Raw genomic sequence first — 26,253 nt, 5'->3', positions numbered from 1 at the left:
ATAAGCAGGTATAGAAATTGGATGAGTGAGTTTTGTCGCGAGTTTAAAACCAAATTTCAACCTAAAACAGCTGAAAACCCACCGTCTGTTTGTGTTTATTCAGACTGCATTAACCTCTAAAACCAAAAAATTCTCACAGCAGGATTGAACACACATTTGAACACTGGAAATAACATTTGGTCACTATCTGCAGCTGCCTTGTGCTGTCCTTTATGTATTTGTGTCTTTAAACAAAAGTGTTATTTTCATTAAAGCATAAAGACACTCCGTTCTGTGGTGGAAATCTATTTTATGAGCTAAACGGAGATGTCCCTAACTCAAATTATTGTTATGGCACCTGTTTGTTCCTGTTTTGCTTTTCTGTCTAAAAGACCTCAGTCATTCGCTTTAATGACAGTCAAGACAGTCAGACAAGGCTCCGGCAGCTTCTGTATCCATCCTGATAAAACTGTATAAAACTCATTGTCACTCTCTCACAGGCTGCTTTAGCACTGTGACCTCTTTGCAAAGACAAAAAACCTGACAGACCTTTGAGTCTCAGTTCGTTTCAGTCTCCATAGAATATTGAAATTTCTCCAAACTTCCACAACAATTTGGTGTCAGAAATGATTCTCCTAGACTGTTTGGATCAGGATCTGATACAGACTGAGACTGAGCGTCCTTGGAAGAAATGCATGTTGTGAACAATAACCAGACAGAGGAGCCCGGAAGCTGCAGGAAGCCAAACCTGGAGTCAGAAATCTATATTCAACTTTTATTTAGTGTTGAGAGGCGTCTGCAATCAGACAACTGATATTTACATCAGAGGTTTTCACAAAAATACAAATGTAAAAAAAAAAGAAAACAAAACATGGTAGAACCATACAAACATGGAGCAGCTTCTTAACAGTCACCTGACACAACAGAGTTAAAAACATGGGACTGGTCCTTTAATCATCCTGCAGCTCTGAACACTGGGCAGGTGAAGGTGAGTCCGAATGAGTTTCCTGCAGTGTTTTTATTGCTGAAAAATGAAACCCTTCAGGATGCTGACTTATTTATATTTTCCCTTCTGTCCTGTGACTGAAAACCTCCTGAAATTGAGGATGATCTCACACATCTGTCTGAAAGCTCTTTCAAAATAAGACTGTGTTTCAGTGCGTCTTTCTGCATTACAGCCAAAGTCTTTCAGAGAAGAATGTGAGATTTCAAGAATAAAAAAGATATTTTCTAGAAAAAGTCATGTTTGGAGGATAAAGTTGTAATTTGACAAAAAACATGATAATTTCTCTCTGCTTTAAAGGAATATTCACTGCAAACTGGTTTGTTTATTTCACCCAAATGATTTTCTTTAACTTGAATCTTTAAATCTGAAATTAAAAAAAAAAAGTGAAAGATTCTGAAAATGCCATAAATTCATTGATGGCTTTCAAAGTAAAATACTTCAATGACAAACTTAAAATGAATAATACCTTAAATTGACTCATGTCCAACCTGACCTGAATCTTTAAAGCTAAACAAAAAAAACAAAACAAAAAAAAAAAAACACTGCTGAAGAGACCACATGTGATGGTCACTATTAAACAGTCTTTCCAAACAATGTGGGACTGAGGAAAATCATAAATGTTCTTGTCACATTACAAAAAAAAAAAAAAATTTCTCCCAACATTTGTGAAACATTTTATTCTGAAAAGCAGGTTCCTGACGCACCATCACACAACTGAGCGACTCCAGCAAACACGAAGCACTCGTAGGTGGTTTCTGTTCAGTCCAACATAAACAACCAAAGCTTTTAAAAACCAAACAGGTTGAAAGTGATGAGACATGAGGGTCATTCATGTTCCTGCGCCAACAAGAGCAACTTCCACAGCAACCGCTGCACTTTGCTGTGTTCGGACGGGGCTGCAGATCAACAACAGGAAACGTGAAATAACAGCAAAGCTAATCTGACCACATCGGAGTCACTGCCAAAGTAACCCCAGGGCTTCTGATTGGATGTTTCCAGAAGGAAATGACAAACTGACGCTGAAACAGCTGAGCCAATCAGAGAGTGACCTGCTGTGACATCAGCTGGATGGGTTTCCTCTCAGCCCCAGAGGAACTAGCCTCGGCATGGGGCGCCAGGCCACGCCCCCCTTCCTCCTCCCCTCGCCAACCGCTGCTGTGTTGTCACTTTGGGAAGGGTCCACCTTAGCCCCTCCTGTCTTCATCTGCTGCAGGGGGGGTGGAGCCAGGACATCACCTTTACTGTCCCAGTTGGCCATTTTGGTCGGTGTCATATATCCGTTAAGCCCCGCCTCCACCATCTCCATGCTAACTGTGTTGTCACATTCCAGGTGTAGGAACAAAGGGCTGTGGGTGTGGTCCTGCTGTCTGGGTCGACCCACCTCAGAGGACTGTTTCTCTGGTAACGGGACCCCTGCTGTTTGCTGGTTGAGGAAGACTATCTCATCGAGGAGGGAGGACAGGCTCGCGGTCTCACTGTCCCCTCTGGTCTCCTGCTGCTCCAGACCCGCAGCCCTCCCCACTGCATCCTCAACCTGATCATCAGCACCCAAACTTGGGCACAGAGAGGATGGAGGGCCCTGGGTGCAATCAGGTCTGAGGTCAGTCTGGCATGGAGGCTGGTTCTGGCTTTTGATCTGGTCTGATCCAGCGGAGACCACCAGAGGAGGGTGTGATGAATGCTGTTCTAGTTGCTGTGGTTGCAGCTGTGTTTGTTGCTGTTCTAGTTGTTGTGGTTGGACCAGCGTTTGTTGCTGTTGTAGTTGCTGTGGTTGGACCAGCGTTTGTTGCTGTTGTAGTTGCTGTGGTTGGACCAGCGTTTGTTGCTGTTGTAGTTGCTGTGGTTGGACCAGCGTTTGTTGCTGTTGTAGTTGCTGTGGTTGGACCAGCGTTTGTTGCTGTTGTAGCTGCTGTGGTTGGACCAGCGTTTGTTGCTGTTGTAGTTGCTGTGGTTGGACCAGCGTTTGTTGCTGTTGTAGCTGCTGTGGTTGGACCAGCGTTTGTTGTTGTTGTAGTTGCTGTGGTTGGACCAGCGTTTGTTGCTGTTGTAGCTGCTGTGGTTGGACCAGCGTTTGTTGCTGTTGTAGTTGCTGTGGTTGGACCAGCGTTTGTTGCTGTTGTAGCTGCTGTGGTTGGACCAGCGTTTGTTTCTGTTGTAGCTGCTGTGGTTGGACCAGCGTTTGTTGCTGTTGTAGTTGCTGTGGTTGGACCAGCGTTTGTTGCTGTTGTAGCTGCTGTGGTTGGACCAGCGTTTGTTGCTGTTGTAGCTGCTGTGGTTGGACCAGCGTTTGTTGCTGTTGTAGCTGCTGTGGTTGGACCAGCGTTTGTTGCTGTGGTAGCTGCTGTGGTTGGACCAGCGTTTGTTGCTGTTGTAGTTGCTGTGGTTGGACCAGCGTTTGTTGCTGTGGTAGCTGCTGTGGTTGCAGCTGTGTTTGTTGTAGTTGCCGCTGTTGTGTAGTTGCTGGTTGAACCAATTGCAGCAGATTGTTGAAGTTTGCAGCTGTAAACAACAGAATCAGTTTTAATAAATCATCACAGCTGGCTCACATTTCCTGGACTAGTTTAGTTACTAGTCACCTGGTCAATTAATCCATCTACAAGTTAGAAGGCAATGCAGTCAATAAGTTGTTAGTCTTCACCCTGATGGATCACTGAGGTTAGTTTAGAGTTTAGTTGTCTGTGAGCTTAGCTTCATTAGTAAGTCAGTAAGTTGGTTACACACAGAGATGCAGGATTAGTTAGTTAATGACTAAATTAGTTACCCAAGAGGTTAGTGATGTTGAGGGGGGTGGAGCTGCTGCAGATCTTACCAGCTGGAGGGCGGGGCAGTGAGCTGAGCTGGACCTGCTGATTGGTCAGATTGGGGAAGTTCAGGGTGACTGAGGTCACGCCTACAAATAAGGACATTAATGCATTAATGTCAAAATAAAAGCATGTCGTAGCATAGACCAGAGTTGGCAGTACTGAGTTGGTACCTGCTCTGGGAGTCGTCGGCAGCACTGTCGATCCAGCCAGCAGCGGGCTCAGGGTCAGAACAGGTTTCCCTGGCAACACTGCTCTAACCAGAGTCAAAACCTCAGTAGGTGCCAAAGCCTGAAAAGACGGAGCTTTCCCTGGACACACAAATAATAAGGTGAATCAGTCAGTGAGCTAGCTAAAAGTGCGAGTCAGATGTGTTTTCAGATTCTGCAGCTGAACTGTACATAAGTCTTTTCAACCAAATCACCAATCAATAATCTATCAATGTATGCGATCTTACCGTCCACAGTGGCGGTGCGGAGACATGATGAAGGTACTAGATTCTTACTGCGACTCAGGATGTTCGGAATTGTCCTTGGCTTGTCCCTTACCACAACTGTATTGTGGGAAACTATAGGTGGAGCCATCATGGGCGTCATCACCTGCAGGACCACCGGAGGCTGCTGGACAGGTTTTGAGGTGGGTTTGGCAGAAACAAGAGTGGGAGGGGCTTGTGGAATCTGCTGCTGCAGGTCAGGTGATTTAATTATAACAACATTATTTGTCCCGTCTCTTGCTGGAAAGGCAGAGGCCCCGCCCCTTGATCCCACTGAGAGCTGATTGGCTGTTTGGGGTCTGTCCTGTTTCTCCATTTTCTGTTTAGATGACAGGTACTGCAGCGTCCTCATGACAATCTGTTCGTGTTTACCTGTGGCCACAAACACATTCCTGTTATAGGTCAATGTCAATGTGAAGGTAACACATGAAGAGCAGGAGCAACATGGGTGACAAACATCATGTCTACTGACTAGTTTAACAGGTGTCAGACCCTTTCCTACAGAAGATGTTACTTTAGCTGACCCTGCTGTACAGATCCACACTCATCTCTTGAAAAATTTAAAATTGTTTATTTAAAACCTGGAACATTAAAATCGCTGAGATCAAGAAGCCATCGCCTTGACCTGGCTGCTTACCTGAGCTATGGCAGGTCCTAGTGACGTTGGCGTCTTTCTGCCCGTCCATGTTACTCTGCAAGTAAATAGTAAGAAACATTTAAATGTCTAAACCTTCTGTATACTTGGACTTTGTTATGTGTTAAACAAATTATAGTGTTTTTCCATGATGTTTTTACTGAAACCTCAAACTCTGCTTCATGCTGGCCTAAAACATCTAAAATGTTATTTTTAAAGAAAATTTAGAAAATGCCACCTTCAATGTGCTCTAACACCGTTTCTAGCTATATGAATGAGTCTCACCTGTTCTACCAGATGACTCTGTGGAGAGTTTCCAGCTTCATGGGTGGCGGTGATGCTCTGAACACCAGTCATCTTTTCACTCCGACTGTTTCTGAGAGAAAATACAGATGAATCAGTTTAAACTTACCTGTTGATTTCATTAAAGCTTCCTCTGCCTGATTTGCTACATTCTGTTTTTTTGTCAAAAAAAATGTTCATTATGACAAAAACATGTCAGATATGCCCTGAAACAAATGTAAAAATAAATAAATAAATCACCATTTTTCCTGACAAATACCAAGGATTCATTCATCCTGGACTCTTGAGTCACTGCTGGACCTGGACTTAAGTTCAGTTGTTTTTTATAAACCTGTGTTAATGCAGATGCACTGTATTCTCTAAAACACTGACACCGAAACAAAGAAAGAAGAAAGTGCTTACTTTGACTTCTCCCTCATGTTTGCTAGCCTCTTCAACTTCTCCTCCTTTGTCGCCATGGTAACCTGAACCTCATCCTTGATCTCCACAGTAACACACTGAACCTCATCTTCAGTCTCCGCGGTAACGCGCTGAACATCATCTTCGCTCTCCACGGTAACGCGCTGAACCTCATCTTCGGTCTCCGCGGTAACGCGCTGAACCTCATCTTCGGTCTCATCGGTAACGCACTGAACCTCATCTTCGGTCTCCGCTGTAACGCACTGAACCTCATCTTCGGTCTCCGCTGTAACGCACTGAACCTCATCTTCGGTCTCCGTTGTAACGCACTGAACCTCATCTTCGGTCTCCGCTGTAACGCACTGAACCTCATCTTCGGTCTCCGCTGTAACGCACTGAACCTCATCTTCGGTCTCATCGGTAACACACTGAACCTCATCTTCGGTCTCCGCTGTAATGCACTGAACGTCATCTTCAGTCTGTGCGGTAACGCACTGAACATCATCATCGGTCTCTGTGGAAACGCACTGAACCTCTTCATCCTCCTGACACAAACACAAAGAGATTGGCACAGGTGGATTGGCACACAGCAGCCGACATGTGCGACTAAAAAACAGAACATCTGCTTACACTGCTGATGACATTAGCTTTCTGTGATTCAAGTCGCTCCTCGTCGGAAGAGTTGTCCGTCAGCTCGTCCGAATCGTCCAACAGGTTCACCACCTCCATCACCTTCATATCTGTTCTAATTTTACGTCCTGCTCGTCCTCTCGTCTCAGCGTCCAACTGAGGTGACTTCTGACTGCTCTCACCTGATCAAACATTAAAAACAGTTCCTGACCTCACACTGTCCACAGCAAGTCAAAGTACGGCTCAGCGTTTCAGAGTAAAGTTAATTTACAAATGTAAAATAACTCTTTCTGTTCCTTGCTGACTCTTCCATACAGGTGTCGGAGGGTCAGAACATCTGGTACCTGTTGCTGGAATGATCTTGGAGAGATAATCATCCCTGCTCTTCATCAGCCACATCTTTTTCTTCTTCAGATTATTCTCAGTCTTCCTCATCTCCTCTATCACCTGCACCGCCTGCAATAAAATGACAACACCTGTCTGTCTTCACACTAACTGGCAACTAGGACGATGACACGGCTGAGAAAGCTGAATCAGACGAAGGAAGAACTGAACAAATGAAGGTTGGAAGGGAAAATAGTGCATGTAAACAAAAATAACCCTGTTATGTCAGTTGTTGTTTAGAGTCGGACCTTGTGCAGCGTGGACACTTTTGACACCTTCTCAGCATTCAGTCCCAGTTCTCTCCTCAGACCATCAAAAAGTTGCCGCATCCTCCTGCGACGCTGCCTCTCCAGCATGTTATGAGTGTTCCGCTGCAGCACAACACATAAAACAGAAAATTCAACGTAGACATGGATCACATCATCCTGCAGGGTCTCTGACATTTCCCAGGGTGGAGAAGCTCTGCAGGAACCGTGAAACATTTCTGAGCTGATTTGACTAAATTCAGATTCCTGAACAGAGCAGATGATTCTCTATACCTGACAGGAGAAACTGCTCACTGGACACCTGCAGAGTCACAGCTGCCATTCTGTACCACTGAGTCCTGATTCTGTCGTTTCACCACAGTCAAAACAAACAAAGACTTAAACCACTGAGGGGGACAGTGAAGATTTCATTCCCACGTTCTCTATGTTCATCCTATCTAAATACAGCTTTAGCTGCATGTTTGGATTTAAGGGATTCAGGTGTTCCACCCAGTCTGGTCCCTGCAGGTACCCAGATCCAGGCCCTGGTGTCTCTCAGCTATACTATCCCCTCAGGACTCTCTGCTACCTACAGTCCTTCTGTTGTTATTCCAGCTTCTCTACCCTGTGTTGGCAAAGTCTGCTCCGTCAATGGCTTTGGCTTTTTCACATAGAGAGCGTTCAAAGCAGCCAAAGGACTCACATTGGATCCACATGGGGCCTTCTTCCTTCTGGATGTGTTAGCATCTAAAGCTAACCTGTTGGTTTGGTAGCATTAGCCACCTAGCTTGGTCATGATTTATTGGAGGTGAAACAAGATTATTATTGATTATTACCTTTCATTAAGCTGTCTCAGATCGACATTAAAGTCTCTTACCCGACTTGCAACAGTCAGCTGCTCTCCTTCGTTGTCCGACTCATCTCCGAAATCGGACGAGTTGTCTGTCTCGCCTCCTGAAGACCATGTCAGGTCCTCCACCGGTTGCATCTCCATGGTAACAGGGATTGCGTCGTCTTCCACGCATACAATGTCCAGGTCCACCACGTCATGGGCCAGTTCAGTTTTGCACCTGTCAGCAGGGGGGTCCGCTGGGAGTACAGGTGTAATCTCTGACCCTGGGCGTAAGGGAGAAGGTGGTGTCACGGGTGTTTCAGTGGGCTCTCTGGGGGTCTGGGGGGCACAGGTAGAGCTTTGAGATGAGGCAGGTCTGTGTCGGACCATGGCCCCACCACGACCCACTGCAGCCACAGACACTGTCACTGTTTTGACCCCAAGTTCAGCCCCTTGACCAGTGGAGGGTTTGAGAGAGATGAGGTTCATTGGGGCCGCAGGGGGGTGATGGTGAGGCTGGAGGAAGGTGAAGCATTCTGGAGCTGGCACAGCTTTGGAGGGAACTTTGGTGGTGATGGCTGATTCCTTGCTAGAGTTTATGGGGAAGGTCCTGAAGCTGCACTTCTCCTGAGCCTGGAAACTAGAGCCGGACACAGAGGACTGGACGCTGGAAGGGAGAGATGGGCCGGAGCAGGTGGATGTTGTTGCTGTGGTCAGAGGGAGTCCTTGCTTCACAAATGTGAGGGTGGGAGTCTGAGGAGGTGCAGCAGGGAGCCCTGAGTGGAAGGGAGAACACGATAAAGTTTCATCATCAAAATGTTTCAATAAAAGAACAAAAAAAAAACAAAAACACAATGGCTCTGGTTTAATCCATCCAGATTTTTTCTGCTGGTTCCATCATCACAGAACAAGTAACAGGTGAATGTAGGAGGTTTATCCCAAGGAGCTAAACCACATCAGAGTTCAGACTGGCATGTTCTGATCATGGACCATTCCTTAGACCCCCCAGTCCACCATAGAAACTGACTGCCCCGTAACCTCGAGTTCAGGTTCTGGTTCAGTTCTTCTTGGTTCCGCTTTTCAATGCCACCTTACTTTATGAGCTGGAAAGTATCGGACATGCGTCACTAAAAAGGGGACATGTTTTTCCAGGCAACGCTGCAGTTTTGGTGGAGCGACTGTTTCTCTCTGGTGACTCGTGTCCTTATTCATCCTGTACACTCACCTCTCTGAACAGGTGTGGCCAGGTTGGCTGGTCTCAGGTGGCTGATGGGAACCATTTGGAACAGTTTACCATCTGATCTGCGGTAGTAATGGGCACCTGACATCGTCTTGACCTGCTGCAGGACCATCCTCTGACCAGTGGAGGGGGGGGGGCGTTGCCCGGGAAGCCAGACCTGATACAGGAGCCTTTCCACAAAGACCTGGGACATGGACCCAAAGCGCCTGAGAGCCTTTTGGAGCCACTGGGTCTGGAGATGGTTTTACAGGTTGAACCACAGAGCTGCTCACCTGAGAAGCCCCTGAAACACGAGGCCAAAAAGATTTGCCACAGCAGAACTGCAGCTTCTAATCACCTTTTTCGTGTTATGGCTGACAAATGCATCGTGTGACAAAGTTTACAATAGTAACAGGCAACTGTCATCATCATCCGCCTGTTACTTGGTGATCAACAACTTACTATTAATACGTATGGTGATGACAGTTGTACCTGCCACCACAACTATTACCTCTGGAGAGGGCAGAAGCTTCCTTTACAGGATTTGAATGCACCTTCATCCTGACGAACCTGGTCCCCATCTCCTTAAGACCTTGACCTTCAGGCTGGTTGGAGGAGGTGGCAGCAGACTGGGCGACCTTCACAGCTGCAGGTCGACCCACTGTGAGACAGTTGGTTTCAGACTTCAATGATACGAGTTTAATCTGCAACAAGCGAAAGCGAACACTGAATACTTGAAACGTGTTGCATGTTCACCTGTCGCAGAGGTTGGGAGGGCAAGCACTGAGCCCGACGGCTGTCGGTTGGGTGGTACGGGAGGGGTGAGGACAGACAGCACAGAGGAAGCAAAAAAGATGGACTGGGGGGTCAGTGCTGAACTCTGAGTCTGAGTAGGTGTAGAGGAGGCTGACGATGAAGAACCTTGTTGCTTCTTGTTGAACCCCACTCGGCCAGTCAGATAAGCTGCCAGTCGGTTCGCGGGATGGAGTGCCCCCATCTTCCCCAGCTGGACTTTAGCCAGAGGATAGAGCTTCCCGTTCACCTGAAGAAAGAGATTAGATGAAAGTATCTGATATCGCAGATTTTGAGTTTCTCCACTTTTAGTCTCCAACTTACAAGATGAAATTTATGAAACTGCAGCCGATGTGGCATTCTCACCTGGACCAGCTGGTCTGTTCCTCCCGGCTGTTTCTTATTGGCTGAGAGGAATCCAGCAGGGGAGATTCCCGTTAGGAAAGGCAGAGCCATTCTGACCTGTGTCGTCTTCTCTGCGTTAATTTCTATTTTCCCTCCACTCATTTTCCCATCAGCCACCTGGTGAAGTGTTGACCTCTCATCCTCCTTGATGTCACCGTCCTCGACCTCCCGCTGCCAGTATTCCAGAGGCTCCTCCTCCTCCATCACCTCCTGTTGGTGGTCCTCCAGAGGCTCCTCCTCCTCAATCGCCTGTCTCAAGGGGTCCTGCAGAGGTAACATGAAACGTGTTGCATGTTCACCTGTCATCAAGGCTCCACCACCTTTGTGACAGTCTGAAATTATTAGTGGTTTCCTTTCTGTTGTGGTGTTTCCCAGGGATCATATCTGGTCCCTGTTACACACTTCCCCTGTTCCTGCTCAGAAATTACATCAGTGCAATGTTTGGATTCCTGCCTACCTGTGGTTGTTTCTTATCTGACTGCTGCTCATGTGGTTTCACTGGTGAGGCTGGTTTCTCCTGCTCCGCATTGAGGGTGGAGATGTGGATTTTGTACTGGATGCAGCGGTCGGTGCCACTCTCTTCCACTGTTCGACTGATGAGTTTGATGAAATATTTTTTGATCCAGAAGGAATCATGCATCTGGTCCTGAGCCATCGCCTCACAAATCTTCTTCAACACATGGTTTCTGTCAGTGTCACTCGCCCACTGACACTGTGCCAAGATGATCAGACGCTTTGATGGCAGCTTTGAGGGAGGACTCTCAGGCCGGCTGGAGAGAGTTGGCTCAACTGGTCCATCTGGTAAAAAACAAACAAAAAACATGACCAAATACAAACATCAGAAAACACTGCAGGTCATGACATCCAGAGACAGACGTCATAAGAACACCAGCAAATCATCGGAGTTCATTTACCTTGGGAACCGATCCTCCTTGTCCAGGTCATGTTAGTTGACAGACTGAACCAGTTACAGTCTGCCCCACACAATGAAACATGGACTTAAACCTAAAGGATACAGAGTGTAGAAGCAGGGGGTGTCAGTAAACCTACCTGTTGCAGCACTGGAGGGTTTGTTCTTTGCTTGCATCAGTTTCAGGTCTTTCCGTTTCAAAGGTCTGAACCGAACAGTTTCAGATTTCACATCTTCAGTTGCTTCCTGGAGAAAAAATATGAATAAATCATCAGTTTATTTCTAGATATTAGGTGTAAATTTGTAATGATGCTGCGTCCTCCTCTTCAGTCAAATTTGGTGCTCCTTAAGGATCAGTACTGGGACCTTTCACTGTTCTGAGTGTATATGCTGAAATAAATACTTTAAAAATCACATAAATGAAATGCGTCTTTTGTTATTTGGTGCAATCACAAACATTTTGCATTAATTTTTCCTAAACACACTAAACTGCTATAACTGTGATTACACTGTTTTAGTGTTGGAGCTTGGTTTTTCTGTCAGACTCATGGATCTTTGTTGGTCTCTGTAAAACTCACCAATCTCACCAGGCCGCTCAGCTACAGACTAGATGGCAGATCTGTGTAATGTCAACCACAGCTGGAAGTGGGCGACGTTTTATGAAAGTTGGGTTACGGTTAACTTTGATGCCAACCCAATCATTTAATCCCGAATGTGCTGAAGTTAAGTTTCTCTCTAAAAAACTCCAGCTGGTCAGTGAATCTAAACACTGTGGTCTGACACCACGTTGTACCAAGCAGTTGTTTTCCTTACGTTTTGCTTCTGGGTCTTCCTCCTTCCACTGTAACACTGGACCCTGGCACAGCTGCTGTTCTCTCTGCTCACCTGGAAACAGACAGAAAATCAGTCTCCGGCATAGCTCCGTCTGGTGCAGCAGCTCCTACGCCTTTGGAAGAACAATAAAAACTAACAGAGGTCAGAGTTGTAAGAACAACAAACTTGCCCTACATGTCTTTTACCCTTCCTGCTGCACAGACATGGCTGAAAGTGCTGGTACCTTCCACTCTGAAAATCACAATTTCTCTGAAAGGAGGTATAATTGAGTAATGGTCCTGTTCTCTAATCCAAACTGAACAACATGTTACTGTTCATTTTCTGTGTAATAAATAATTTCAAGACTCTCTTCTTCTGTCTGCTCCGTGGTCCGGCTGGTCACACAGCAGTGACGCTTCAGGCTGAGTGATGGTTATCAGAGCGAGCACACACTTCACTGCAGCCGCTCATTTTCTGCAGGTCTGAGGGACCTGAGCTTGTTCAGGCAACTTTAGTTGATCTGGGTAGAAGAAGAAGAATTCAGCTCTTTCCACCGTCTGTGTTTATTTGAACCTGAGGCTGCAGGTGTGACCACAGACCAGCTTTAGGTTCAGGAAGAACAGGGTGCTGCTTGAATGAGGTGTAAAGATAACGGCACTTTCAGTCTGGTCTAAAAACATGACTGTATGTGACAAACTGAGTCCTTACACTGAAGCGGGACAGGGAGGCAGGTTCAGGGACATAGACTGGCTCTGGATCTGGATCTTCACCGTCTCTCTTCCACAGAGTCTGGACTCGCGCGGAAGGGTGGGAAACGTTGTCCGCCTCCTTCAGAACTAAAAGTCAAACAGGACGGCATGTGAATAATGAGATCACCCTCAATTTTACATAAGAACAAGGTTCTTAATCTCTGTACTCACTGTAGGCCATCTTCATCCTCCTCTTCCTCCTGCTCTTCTTGTTGTTTACGCAGTCGGAGGAGCTTGAGTCGTAGCCATCCAGGTTTTTGAGGAGTACCACCTTCTGCTTGAGGCAGCTGCAGCCGAATATGCAATGAGCTCGGCCGCAGTGGCTGATCCTGAAACAGTAGGACAGACTGGAGCAGACGCAGCCCAGCCGGCAGAAATCATTCAGGCAGGGGGGGGCCCGTCTCCGGATCAGCTGGATGGGAGCTGTTGGGTTCTCGCTGACAAAACCCTGTGGAAAAAAACAAACAAAAAAACAAAAAAAACAGTCAGTTACACCTGGACTGCGACCAGTGTCCTTGTACCAAAACAAATATGATGATCCTGCTGCTTTAACTGTTTAGATGCAGAAAACGAGGAAGAAGCCCAGAGTCTGGCTGAGATTCAGGAAGGAGAGGGGGCAATGGGGACTGTGGAGTCTTCTGAAGAACAGGACTTTATCAGTCCGGCTGTTAGTCTTTGATTTATTCTCCTGCCAGACTTCACTCAGCTTTTCCTAAGTTCAGTCTGCAGCGACTTTCTCATGTTCAACATCCTTCAACCTTTTGTCTTTTTAGTCTCTGGATGTGAAACCTGAACACCAGAGTTTACGCATGACACACTACATGACCCAGACTGGAACACCCAGCCCACCTGGGTCCCATCACTAGTCAGGACCACTAACTCTAACCTTTTGGGGAAAAAACTAAACTGAAGAGGTCCGGGTCCAAACTTTAAGACTCCAAGGTTTTTGTTCTATGGGTGAGTTTTTGTGAAGGTGAACAGGAGCTCATGAGTCTGTGAGAGGTCAGAGATCCAGAGGATCCCAAGTCCCCAATGTCTGTTCAGTTCATTAAGTTTTTGATCAATTGATTATGAATCTTTAAAATCACTCAGTAAACACAGAGATCATTGTTCACAAGAGCAGTTTCAGTGCAAATGCAGCTTTTTCAGAAATATTCATCAAACCAAAAATGCTCATCAGACCTAGTCCAGGTAAACTATCACTAGGTGCAGTAAATTCATTCGTAATCATGGGATTATCTAGGAAAATCATAACATACAAAAAAAATCAGCTGCTGATTGATGACACAGAACATTGTTGTTATCAATTATTGACAGGGCACTGTCCAATTATCAAAAAAAAAAAAAAAAAAAAAACCCAGTAAGAGCTGAGGATGTTAGTTACTAGTATTTAACTGATCCTGGTTTAGAATCGGAAAACTGAACTCTCACCTTTAGCGTGAAGAGCGAAGTCAGGGCGATGGTGGCCCTCTCCTCAGTGATCTTGGTCCTGGGTTGGCCCTCCCACACCACCCCGTCCTCCAGGTCTCTCTGCCTCAGCAGAGCCCGGGTGAGCACAGGTCCATTGGCCTTCCTGCACAGTTCATCTTCCTGATCAGTGTTTCCCAGCTCAGAGTCTGATTCCAGAGGGGCCATATCCTCAGAGATACCAAGAGGAGGGGCCGCAGACCTGGGTAGGCTGAGGGTCTGGGATGACGTCTTGGGTTTGAGTTTCTTCCTCTTGGTGAAGGGGGGTGACTGAGGAGAGAGAGTTAATGGTTCGGTGTAGGTCGATCGGACTTTAAGGGTTCTTTTCTTTAAATGATGTGGTTCAGTAAGAGGTGCTGTGTGCTCCAAATAATGGGGGGCAGCTGGGGTCTGGGGTGCAGGCCACTTAGGGACCAGGTTTGGTTCAGGTGTTAAGACTGGAGCAGATGCACGTTCTGGTCTAGGTTTGGTTTGTTTTGGGCCTTTCGGTTTCTTCTCCCCTTTCCTGGAGGTTTTCTTCTCTTTGAGGGGGACGCTGGGTCTCTTGGAGGGAGGGATAAACCCGGATATGAGGTCTGAGGTGGGGGAGCCAAGGGTCTGTTTCTTCAGGATGTTGTCCAGGGTCCGGACATAGCTGGTACTCCTGGTGGGGAGCTCATACACCACTGGCTCAAGCTGAGGCTGGGAAAAACTGGCAGCTCGCTCATCAATCAGCTTCCCTTCATTCTCCAGGTACTCATCCAACATGTCGCTGCAGAATGCCGACAAGTTCTTCTTAGGGAGATCTGAACTGGGACCAGCTGCAGGGCATGACATCAAACACATGAGATGAGACTTATTTTGAGAGGTTGTTGACAGGGATGTTCTCAGCCCATTCTAAATATCGGCATCAGGGCAGATCCAGGCAGTTTTAAAGGATCGGTCCACTGATTCAGTGTGTGTGTCAGAAAAAGTGTCGAGAGAATAAGTGGACCAAGTAAAACAGTACAAAGTAGAAAAAGGAAGTGAAGCAGTGAAGTAGGTGCAAATGAAGGCAGAGGAGACGTGCAAGGATCAGTTTCCTGATCTAAAGAATAAAACGGGACCAGCCTCAGTTTGATGATAAGATTTAGTAAATTCAGATTTATGACACTTTCAAATGAGAATTAATCAGAATCCATCAGACACTGTAGCAGCTGCTGCTCTGTGGAAATCCAGTATCTTACGCTAGAATTTAATTTTGTTTATGATTGATGGGAACCAGGATTCAAGAACAGCAATATTTTTATTTTGCATTTAGTACTTTTATCTGATGACAAATGAAGCTGTTGAAGTCAGCAGTCAGTGATTCAGTGTGTGTGTGTCACTGAGTCCAGATCCCATCCAGAGACTGGCAGCACCAATGAATGTGTGTGAATCCAGAACCTGGTTCAGCTTATGGGTCTGTGCCGTAGACCTCCACTGTTGTCCAAAAACTATTAAAAACACAGCAGGGAGCCACACCGCTGACCTGGCTCACATGGTTCTTCCTCACCAACAATGGGAGGCCCATCTTTTTCCAAAAACCAGCTCCAGACACTGTTGGTGGAGCGGAGAGAAGCTGGAGGAGCAGTGGAACCAGAGCGCAGACCGTAACTGTAAAAAGTGACGGCCGTTCTCAGAAAACACTGGAGCTGGTTTTCGACTTGGACTGGATTTACTGTGACAAATGCCTGGGTCTGTCCTGACACTGATCTTTGGGATTGGCTCAGGACCAGTTAACAATAAGGTGTCCTAGAATTTGACATAATAAGATACGGCAAGAAGTGATTGTGTACAGATCTGAGGCCGAATTACCCTCAGGTGCTGATGTCGGAGTGGGCGGAGCCTCCGATGGAGTGAATTTCTCTCTCCAACCTTTAATTTGAGTCACATCTGTTGTTTTTCCTGTTCTGGACACAAACTCTGCAGAAACACCTGAAAAACAATGATGACAAACAGCAGGACTCATGGTAAACTGATCTTTTCTTCCACTTCATTTACTTGTTTAATAATCAAAGTGAGTTTTATTTTCTTCTACTCATGTGATTTTTCTTTTCCTGTTTGTCTTTTTCTGGTGTTAACTGGCCAACCGGGAAAATAAGTGGGAGGTTCATGAACAATTAAAAGAACTTATTTCCATCTTTAACATAATAATGTGAAAAACAATTTTTAACAACTATAGATGTCGTAAATCTCAGAACACCTGCCAACTCTTTTGTGAACTTATTTTTTGAAGCTGCAGGTCAGCGGCAAAGCTCCAGTTGCGTCACTGTGAAGGTACCAACCCTGAGATGGAGGCAGCAGCTCCAGAGAGACTCCTGCAGGAGGGATGGGCAACTGGACTCCCAGGTACTGCAGATCTATGGTCAGAGTCGGATCTAGCAGGTTCATCTTCAGCCCCACTGCGTTTTACAGACACAGTAACAGAGACACAGATGTTAGTGTGTCATTCATCTTTTTAAAGCTCCTCAGTCTGTATTTCTGTCTCTGATGTTTGCAGTGAACCCATGGGTGCACAGACAACTGTCCCTGGATCATTGTGACACTGAGGGAAACTTAAAAACAGCAGGATTCTGAATGAAGTTCTGCAGCCTCCGTTTCCTCTAAGTGGATTTATGGAGGTTTATTGTGGAGGGACACCAGAGATAATGAGACACTCAGGAAGTGGACGTCACACTGAGTCACATCAACATGTGTTTCATGTCTGTGTTCACAGAGTAAGGACCAGTTTTCACTCAGATTCACCTCACTCAGTATCATCCTGCTGTAATTTAAGATGATGACAATGCTTGTGTTTCACTGGACAGTTTGGGGATTTTACAACAGAGCAAAGGGTCACTGACTTAAACCAATGTGGGGGTTTTATACCTGGTCAAAGGGTCAGATGAATATTCACTTAACCCATTTGATGTATGTAGTTTTGTCTGTTTTATTGGTTTAGTGTTTTAGGGTAGAGGGTTGTAAACAACTGCCAACAATTTGTTTCTTTGATGGTAAGAAGGCTGAAGATAGGTACCTGAAGAAACATGTGGGGGTCTGTTCAGGATTAGTCCACCCCTTTCTTGTCAAACATATATAAACCTGAGTACTGTAACACAAAGTCAGAGAATGCTTAGAGAAGTCTTCTCTCCATGCCGCATGAAATTAAACCTGAGATGATTCATCACACTTGTGGTTCTTTCTGAGAATTAGCAACTCTCAAACTTAAAGAAATTTACACTACAACAGTGAGATGATACGTACCTTCCTGCAGCACAGGATGAATGACCTGTTTGTGCTTCATCAGCTTCAAGTCTCTCAGAAGAATCCTCTGAAAGGCAGAGAGCTGGTCCTGCAGGTTGTCTGCCATCGCTGCTGGAGATTAGCATGTTTATGTTAGACACCTAATAACTAAAACACTTTGCTGTCATTTACGTGTGTCTGAGCTTATTACAACATCCACCTCATGTTTATCTGTCAAACAGTCAACAGCCAATCAGACATTATGCTAGCTGTGTGCAGCTATGTTATGGTACTTACAAAAGGTTAGGGTGCAGAATCTAAACATTAGCCTTCTGAAACCAGAACCTAGCTGCTTTGCAGTTAGCCATGCCCTGTTTGTTTTCTGACTATCCCTGCCCTACCCTCTGCTAGCTACCTGGATCAGGTGTGTTCAGCCAATCAGAAGCTACTAGAAGATACCACGCCCTCAGTGACCATGTGTTGCCCATTCGATTTAGACTTAGCCTCTTTATCCATTTAACTCAACCTGAACTTCTAGTTGCAGTTAAGAGTGAGCTTTAATGTCTTGTGTATGTGAGCATGGTAAGAGGCAAATAAAATGGCTGAGTACAGGATGGACGATAAGTAGTTTCTAATGGTTGTTGGACTGTGGATGATTTGTCGGTTTTGATGAAGCTAACAGTTTTGGCTCTTTATCCTGGTCACAAAGGTGAAACTAAGCTCCATCTTCTTATTCTACCATTAAACATGTTTTAGTCAAATAACCTGTAAACAGGTCTGTTACCATTCTCAGGTGTGTCAGCAGGTTGTTGCAGGCGACCTCCAGGTGTTGTCTCGAGCTGTGTCACTGCTCCCTCAGAAGAGTCCGCTATGTGAAGCTGCAGGGCCTCCTGAAATACCAGGTGGTTTGGTTTTTATTCTCCGTATCCAAGTTACATTGCGTTAGTCAGGAGAGTTTCAATAATTAAAGGCCTGTGGGTGTGTCCTAAAGCAGAGGCTTCAGGGTTTCTCTCAGCTCTGTTCCGGAAGATGGTAAATAAATCTGAGTCTCATCTTTGCTGGCATCAGAGTGGTTTTCTTTCGTTACCATTTCCAGATAAATCAGATTTACAGATCTTTTTCTACAGCAGTTATTTAATAATAATAATTATATATATATAAATATATATAAAATATTGCTCCAGTTACAGCAATTCCAACAGCACAATGCAGCAATTCATGTGATTAAAGCACCTGTGTGTGACAGCAGAGGGGCTGTGGATAAAGGTGGATTGAACCTAAAAGTCTCGTCATCAGTGAAAGCTGCTCACATGCTGTGGAAAACCAACCAGAAAGGATCAGTGTGTAGTTGTTTTGTGCCTTAAACTGCAAAAACGCAAAGCAATGAGTGGAAAATTGTTATCTCAAAAAAAGAGCTTTAGATGCAACAGATCTATAAAATAAATTACTGTGAAATCCTGAATAAGATGTGAGGAAAAGAAGCAAATGAGGGAATCACGGATAAAACTGGGATTCACCCAGGCAGTCTGATGGTGCCACTACAAAGAAGTCCCTGACATGAATTAATGCCAAGTCTCCTTCATCAGCATGATATGCCAACAAAACTGATTATTTAGACAGTTCAGGGTGTAAATACAGTGAATCAAAACTCATCTGATGTTTTGGGGAAATGTCTCACACACACTCACACACACACACACACACACACACACACACACACACACACACACACACACACACACACACACACACACACACACACACACACACACACACACACACACACACACACACACACACACACACACACACAGTGATTGGTCAGCTGTGAACAGGTGAGAAAATAGGTAGAGCCTTAACTTCTTTTTCCTTTTGAAATTTTTTCATTTCACACACCTGTTTTTCTGTTGTTCTATCTGTGAACTTTACAGAGTTCACTATTGTGCTATGAAGAATTCATTAAGACATTTTACCTTTGACGTGAATGAGATAAATAGCTGCTCTTCCACTTCCTCCAGGTTGGGTTGCATTCTAGCATAACTGGCGTCATCCATTTCCTGATCCAAATCCATTTTAGCAAGCTTTCGCCGCTTGGACTTCTTGTTGCGCTTGCAGGTTTTGGCAGCTGGGATTTGTTGCACTTGCTGAGAAGGCTCATGTGCATTTGCGTCAATGGTGCTGGAAGGTGAGCAGGAAACAACCATTGCCTCAGTGTTTGAATACTCCACCCCCATCCCAAGGTCATCTGTGGAGAAAAACTGCACGAGGTCTGCGATTGAAGGCGTGGGTGACAATCCATCTCCATCCAGTGAAGAAAAGGTTGGAGACAGCGGCAGCTGGAGCGCAAGGGGGGACAGTTCAGCTGGGAAGGGCAGCGACTGTTCGTTCTCTTGAAATGATGGACTGGGTTCAGGTGGCGGCGTGGAGGCATTTGGAATCTGTGGTTCAGGGTGGGAAGGTCTCTGGGAAGGCAACAAAGGCGGTGTAACTGATACTAAAGGCAAAGGCTGTGCTGTGGGCTGAAATGAAGCGTCCATGTACGGCGCAGGTGGAGGTAACACTGTATGCCATTGAAACACAGATGTGGCACAGTTTTCACTGTGCTTTAACTCTTCAGGCGGTAACGCTTTTGGAGGCGGTTCAGAAGTCACAGGCTCGAGCTCCAACCCTAATGAGGATGGCAGTGCAGGTAAAGGCTCTGGTGAGCTTGCAGGTGACAAAGGCTCAAAGACAAAATGGGAACAACCTGGGTCATGAAGCAAAGTATCCGACTTCATGGTGGTGGAGTCGGACAGTAGAGCGGAAGACTCAGAAATGTTTGGAGTTTGTGGTAATTTCGGGGTAGGTAACACTGGTGGCATGCAATATGCAGAAGAGGTAGTAAGAGTTGAGGGAAAAGTGGATGTGGCATGAGCACAAAATGGCTGATTTGAGGTGGAGAACGCCAATATATCATCAGGTACTTGCGGGACTATGACTGGGCTTTCAGTTTTTGAACGGTGTGGATCTGTAGTGGGAACAACGTGAGAACATGATAAACTAAAAGGCTGAAGGGCTGTTTCAACAGCTTGTCCAGTGACATCTAAAAGCAGATTGTCAGATTTTGTGAGATTGCCAGTAAGATCCTTTGAGGGACTGGTTGCATTTCTGGCATGATCAGAAGACGAACTTACAGCAGAACTCTGCGACCCACTCAGAGAGCTAGACGGCTGTGCTGAGGATGGAGATTCTGGTTTGCTCTTTTTAGTTTTTGTTGAATGTTGTTTCAGAAAAAGCGCGAGGGCTGGCAGAGGTAGAGGTGCGGGCCGTTTATGCTGCTTTACATTCACTGCTGACACAGTTTCCGGCTCACATTTCTGGTCTGAATGCATAGCTGCAGCAGCTTGAACAGAGCCATCTGTCCTAAATTTGTCTTTACAGTTCACTGAATTCAAAAGGTGCTTGTCTTCCTTTACTTGCCTCTTTTTTCCAAGGCCGCCTTCTTCCTTTGTAACTGACAAGTCACTGTGTGTTATGACAGACACACAGTCCTTACTCAGAACCTCTTGTCTGTCGCTTTTCAAGCCTGTGGTCTTAATGTTTGTTCGCTCTGTTCTGTTATTGATGCCCAGCTGCTCCAAGTTGCACCTTTTTAATGAAACATGAGCTTCTCGGATAAGTTCAGAAAATAACTTCTGAGCTGGATGAGAACTGCTGAAGGAAATCAAACAATAGGAACATCACATTAGTGACACCAGTATTATTTAACATATCCTTTATCCCATAATAAATATGAGATTCTTGCTGTGACTCTGGTAAACTCAGCCAACCATACAACGGATTATAAACTCAATATATGCTGCAAGTTTATACCCACACAAGCGAAGGACAACCAGCTTCATGCAATCGGGCTAATGTTTGGCGCCACACCTTAGCTATCATCAATTGTTCACGCGTAAGGACCTTAAGACCAGAAACAAACCAGCCTGAATGAAAATATTTTGGTGCCTCAGAACTATTTCTGGAGAACACCAAACAGCTCCCCCATTCGAAAGTATGTAACTTTCCAAGTCATATGTTGTATCTAGAAAAACAGTCTATAATCCAAACCTGCGTCAAACGTCTAAGATACACGACATACAAAACGTAACAAAAAAACATCAGGTTCTAAGGCAGATACCCATGAAAGAACAGTTTAATGCATTCCAGGTTACACAGGTGAACATTTAGAAGAAGCTGCTCTACATTGTTGGACTCGTATATTAGAGTTAGCATTAGAAATAATACGAAAAGCATGCCATCTTCACTGTCAGAGTGAGGCTCTTACCAAGAACTCTGCCCTGTGACCTTGTCAGCTGACTGATCTTCATCTGCAGTGGAGTTTTTCTGGAGGTCACCTGATGGTGAAGGTTTCAGGGCCATTGCCTTTGAGCTTCTAGGTTTATGGTTTGCAAGCAAGGACTTCAAGCTTTTTTTCACAGGATGGAGCTCGTTGGTTGTCACGCCTCCATCTTTGTGCGACTCTTTGCCAGTGTTCAATTTCATCTTCAAGCCCCAAAGGCTGTGCCCATCCTCCTTCAGTCCTTTAGCAAATGGGTTGCAGGCAACTTTGAGCTGAGCAAACCGTAAATTCTGGTAAGACATGACAGCCATAAACTCGGTCTGCGGGAAAGTGAATGTGACAACATTGGGACCATTTAGCTTTACGTCTTTAGAAGCTTTGTCTGTCTGGACCACATGCAGTCGTGGCAAGTAGCGGTGCATTGGATGCAGAATGGTGTTTCCATCTTGATCTGAAATGTTGTTTGTGAGTTTCAGTTTGTAAAAGGACACTGGATTCTGCATCCAGTGTTGACCCACCGATGGGGACTCTGGATGATTGAATGGTTGACTCTTTACATGACATTCTGCTTTTCCAACAACTTGCCAGCTCTTGCCGGTCCACTTATAACAACTGTTGTCCAAAGGTTGAATGTCCATGATCAGAGAGTACTTCTTATGTGGATGTAAACCAGAGATACGAAAGCGGCAGTAGGGGAACATTCTGCTGCCTTGTTTAGTTAGAATCATCTCCGTCTTGCATCTGAAGAACTCGTTCCACATACTGTTGTTGTCCAGAATCACTCTAACGCCTTTACAGACACTATCAGGTGACAGGTTGTCAGACAGAGAGTTTGAACTGATGGGCTGTTTCACAGTGGGAAGTCCACCAGTAAACCTGACAACTTCCTTCGATGGGTGCATGTTGGGTTTACCCACTATGTTGGCCTCTTCATTGGTGACATAAGTTTCTTGTTCCATCCCACCCTCACTTGCCATCCCTAGTTTTGGAACAACAAAGCATGAATGGTTGGCTGCAGGTGCTGCTGCAGGGGTGGATGCCCCTTCCTCATGGAACACCATGTCTTTTTGCTTCTTCTTAGAAGCCATGAACAGGTCCAAGACATCGAAGGGACTTATGCATCTGTATGATGGTTCAAGAAAGCATTCTGAAAAACAAAAAAAGACAGACTTTCATTATCTACTTGACACTGTGCATATCAGGCAACAAAGAGAAAAACACATTGGTCAAAGGGTTACTTTAATGGCAAATCCTTGTGGTATTTTTCTGTAGTAAATAGGAAATTTTGATAAGAAAAATCTCGAAGTTCTTCACCACAGAACTACAGCCTTTTTAAGCCAACGCAGCAACAAGCAACTGGACCTTTTCAGTAAACAGCAGCTTGAGAAATCCATTCTGTCTATGAGACAAAGATCAAAATGAAGCATAAAAATTTTTGCTAGCATCCACCAACCGCTACCATCAGCCAGTTTACATTACTTTATCGTTCCTTATTTATGTTATCCAAAAGGGCGAGGGGGGCCTGCAGAATATGAATGGGAACCTTTGTATTAATTTACCATGCCGAGTCCTCACCCTAACCAGGCCAGGTTTCAAATTTGTGGTGTGACAACATTTCAGTTTTTGTGGTGAACACAATGGCAAGACAGAGAAAACGGTAAACAAAAACCGACCATCGGAAACCAAGGAAAACGAGTTACACATTGAACCGTTGGCTGACTGCACTGCTGCATCCCATGTTCTATAAAACCATTAGTTTTGGTTAACAAAGGACATAAGACTAAACCAAGCTTAGGAGTTACTGAGGCCTTTTGAGCGGTGCATCAGCTTTTGCTGTGAATCATACAAACAAATAAAGGAAAGTACATTTAGCCATTGATGACGAAAGAAGGGTCCCAACTAATGAAATTCATGTTTTCTAGTTTAAGCTGGTTCGTTTTCATAAATGGTTGTAAAATGTTCTAGAGAAGGTGAAACAAGAAGCTGAACGATGCTGAATCTAAAACGCTAATATGCTGTTCCCAATAACGAGTTAGCGCTCACTTCAGACTCGTCGCAGTCTTCACAGTTCTTACACTTCCATCAAAAATTGATGGTAGGACCATACCAAGGTGCACAATGAAAATGTTCATGATGTTGCGAAGCTGAATTAATTTGATTTTGAATCATTATGCCCCCTAGTGGTGTTTTGTAAGGTTATTGGCCTCAGGTTGGACTGGATGTCAGACCAAAACTCTAGTACAAAACGCAAACTAAAGACAACAGAACATCAAGTCAGTGTGAAGGAGCTGCAGCACTTTTCTTTCTGCACCAATTCTCTGGTCCAGTCGCCTCTTTTACCACGTCTCAACCCCCCCATGTGCCGTTGGTTGTTGGCCTGCAGTTTGCCATGTGGTTCTAGCACCAACAGTTCTGGACTGTTGCAACAGTAATGAACATACATTTGCACAGAGCAAGCACGTTTGTCCACCTCATGTTGATCAGAGCATTAAACACCTGAAAAATATCAACTTAAGGGAGAACAAGTAAAATAATGTGAGCTTGCTATGGGCACCACGTGATCAGGTGAGATTAGATATTTTAATTGATTAATTATCAATAATTAGTGTTGTAATTTTATAATGTGTTGGCAGCAGTTTGATGCTGTGGTCAGAACAAAAGGACCTGGTAACGACCCAAACGACCAGAGACAAAACTGTCCCTAAACCACAAAGACCAAGGTTGAGTCTTTTGAGTCATTGTGGTCTCTGGGGGCCTGGTCACGCAAAGTCTTTGCTAAAATAAAGTTGACGAGCGTCTTTGACTTTACGTCTTTTAACACGTTTATTGATCGAGTTTGTTTTCTAAAGTCATTAATAATTTATTGCCAATCACCCTAATCAATAAACCGGTCTGCGTGTTGCCATTTCCGCGCGACCTGTAAACTTCAGATAATCAATAATCTGATCCTTTGCTGATGTTAAGAAAATACCGAACGGTCCACAACCAGTGAGACCAGTTTGGGGGCGGCCGCGTTGAGCTGGTCCCAGCATCAGGAGCAGGCCTCGGGCTGGGAGCAGACATGGCGTCCCGGCCCCGCTGCCCCCGCACCGCCTCCCGCCAACCTGCGCTCGGATCCCGGCGCGGGAATTACCTTCTGCGAGCTCGGACACACCGAGTGTTTCGACCGTGCCGCATAAATCCGCCCGCTACCGTCCGTGTCCCGGTACAGTCCTCATCGCCCCCGTTTCCGTCGGCGGAGGAAAAACAGCATGCGGCGGTGACGTCACCGTGCTCCCAGCTACTGCGCAGCCTCAGTCTCCATCTTGCTGCCGCCACCTGGTTCAAAACGGGTCCCGGCGGCTCCGAGCACCGACACCGGGGGCTCCGCGGTTCGTTGTTCGCCAGAGGGGAGCCGCGGCTCGGTGGACGGCTCCTGTGCCGGCTCCTGTGCCGGGCTGTGTGTTTGTGGATCCCGGGGCCGGACAGCGATGGCACCGATTTGTACCGAGGCCTTTACGGTCCCGGCTCCGAGGATTCGTTTATCTGTTTATCTCTTTGTTAAAGAGAGCGGGTGAGCCCCAAGAAACGGTTCGGATTCGGATTGGCAGCGAACAGAACCGCGTCCATTCCGGCCCTTGTCCTCACGTTGGTGTGCTCTGCCGCCATGTTGGCGTGGTGCTTGGTTCCGGTCAGCCCGAACTCCGTGAGGTGTCACCAGCGTGGACAGACGCGACGCGTCAGGGTCCAGTAATGTCCGGGACGTTACGTTGGCGTCCCGGGGAGAACCGGACGTTTGAACGTGGTCGCGGTTCGGCGATGTTCTGGACACGGTCGGGTGGATCCAAACAGGCCACGATGGAGCTTTTTACCGACACTAAACTGGACTGAAAGTCCGGGCTGCAAACTAACAGCGTTTAGTGGAAACCGCGTGTGATTGTTATTGATTGGGGTATTTGATTAATAATTGATTAGTTATCACGCTAAGTAACGAACCAGAGGCGGAACAATAAGGTCACGTGGCGTTAGCGGAATGCTGCGCATGCGTCAACATGTTTGTTTACAATTTTGGATTGTGTTGCTATTATTGATTTATCTGACATTTTATTTATTGAATGTTAAAAAGCGACGTGGAGATCAGCTGACAGCCTGGGCCACACGTGTCCATGGGGAAGACGAGCAGGCAGCTGATCACCTGCAGACACATCTCCATGAAACCACTGGCGCTCAGGTGGTTCAGAAAAGTTGTAAATGTGAGAAGGCCGCCGTGCTAATGGTGTAACCCTAACCCTGCCTCAAAAGATGCTCCAGCTGGACGGTCACTCTGACCCTGACCCCTTTGATGTTGATCCGGTTTCTCTGGGAACGCTGGATCCACCTGGACTGTGAGGCAGCGTTCCAGATCCACAGGGAAATGAGAGCCCAACAGCAGAAAAATAAATACTGACTTCAGTACTGAAATGTAACTATTACACTAGTACTACACATGTACTTGTACCATATTCTGTGTAGTTGTGCTTCACATTTCAGGGAACCAGTTTCTGCGTTCATGTGACCGCTCATTATGATGGACTCAAAAACGAGCAGGATGCTGTTGACCCAATCATGGGTTCTCCACTATAGAACCATAACAGGAGCCACTTTCTGCAGTGACAGGACTCAGATCTGTT

At 45.8% G+C, this 26,253-nt stretch overlaps 1 protein-coding gene across 5 annotated transcripts; it reads right to left on the bottom strand.

The window, feature by feature from the left end:
• Positions 1-733: 733 nt before the first annotated feature.
• mgaa (MAX dimerization protein MGA a) lies at positions 734-24,922 on the bottom strand. Of its 5 annotated transcripts, none has more exons than XM_026308375.2 (27): positions 24,738-24,922; positions 21,590-22,751; positions 19,257-20,976; positions 18,068-18,173; positions 17,305-17,415; positions 16,347-16,463; positions 15,877-15,996; positions 14,026-14,861; positions 12,766-13,042; positions 12,554-12,681; positions 11,846-11,917; positions 11,173-11,278; positions 10,580-10,920; positions 10,084-10,386; positions 9,682-9,967; positions 9,437-9,586; positions 7,752-8,482; positions 6,878-7,000; positions 6,590-6,701; positions 6,246-6,427; positions 5,619-6,160; positions 5,199-5,289; positions 4,917-4,971; positions 4,244-4,651; positions 3,960-4,097; positions 3,747-3,875; positions 734-3,484 (listed from the first exon to the last, which is right to left on the bottom strand). In XM_026308375.2, the coding sequence occupies exons 2-27, from the start codon at positions 22,690-22,692 to the stop codon at positions 2,046-2,048; spliced, it is 9,726 nt and encodes a 3,241-aa protein (XP_026164160.1). In that variant the 5' UTR covers positions 22,693-22,751; positions 24,738-24,922; the 3' UTR covers positions 734-2,045. The 5 variants fall into 5 exon arrangements, with proteins under 5 accessions (XP_026164160.1, XP_026164163.1, XP_026164161.1 ...); XM_026308378.2 differs by having other exon boundaries at positions 3,795-3,875; XM_026308376.2 differs by having other exon boundaries at positions 17,305-17,412.
• Positions 24,923-26,253: the final 1,331 nt, after the last annotated feature.

This window comes from Mastacembelus armatus, unplaced genomic scaffold, assembly GCF_900324485.2.
Source record: "Mastacembelus armatus unplaced genomic scaffold, fMasArm1.2, whole genome shotgun sequence".
In the NCBI taxonomy this organism is placed as follows: Eukaryota; Metazoa; Chordata; class Actinopteri; order Synbranchiformes; family Mastacembelidae; genus Mastacembelus; species Mastacembelus armatus.
This window is presented reverse-complemented; position numbering and strand designations above follow the sequence as displayed.

Bases quoted from the DNA above. Each gene is read 5' to 3' on its own strand.
- mgaa (XM_026308375.2), bottom strand. From the start codon at position 22,692: ATGGCTTCTAAGAAGAAGCAAAAAGACATGGTGTTCCATGAGGAAGGG. The intron at 10,387-10,579 runs GTAGGCAGGAAT...TTACCTCTGCAG, and splicing joins CAGATAAGAAACAACCACAG to GACCCCTTGAGACAGGCGAT. The intron at 9,587-9,681 runs GTGAACATGCAA...ACTGTCTCACAG, and splicing joins CCTCCCAACCTCTGCGACAG to TGGGTCGACCTGCAGCTGTG.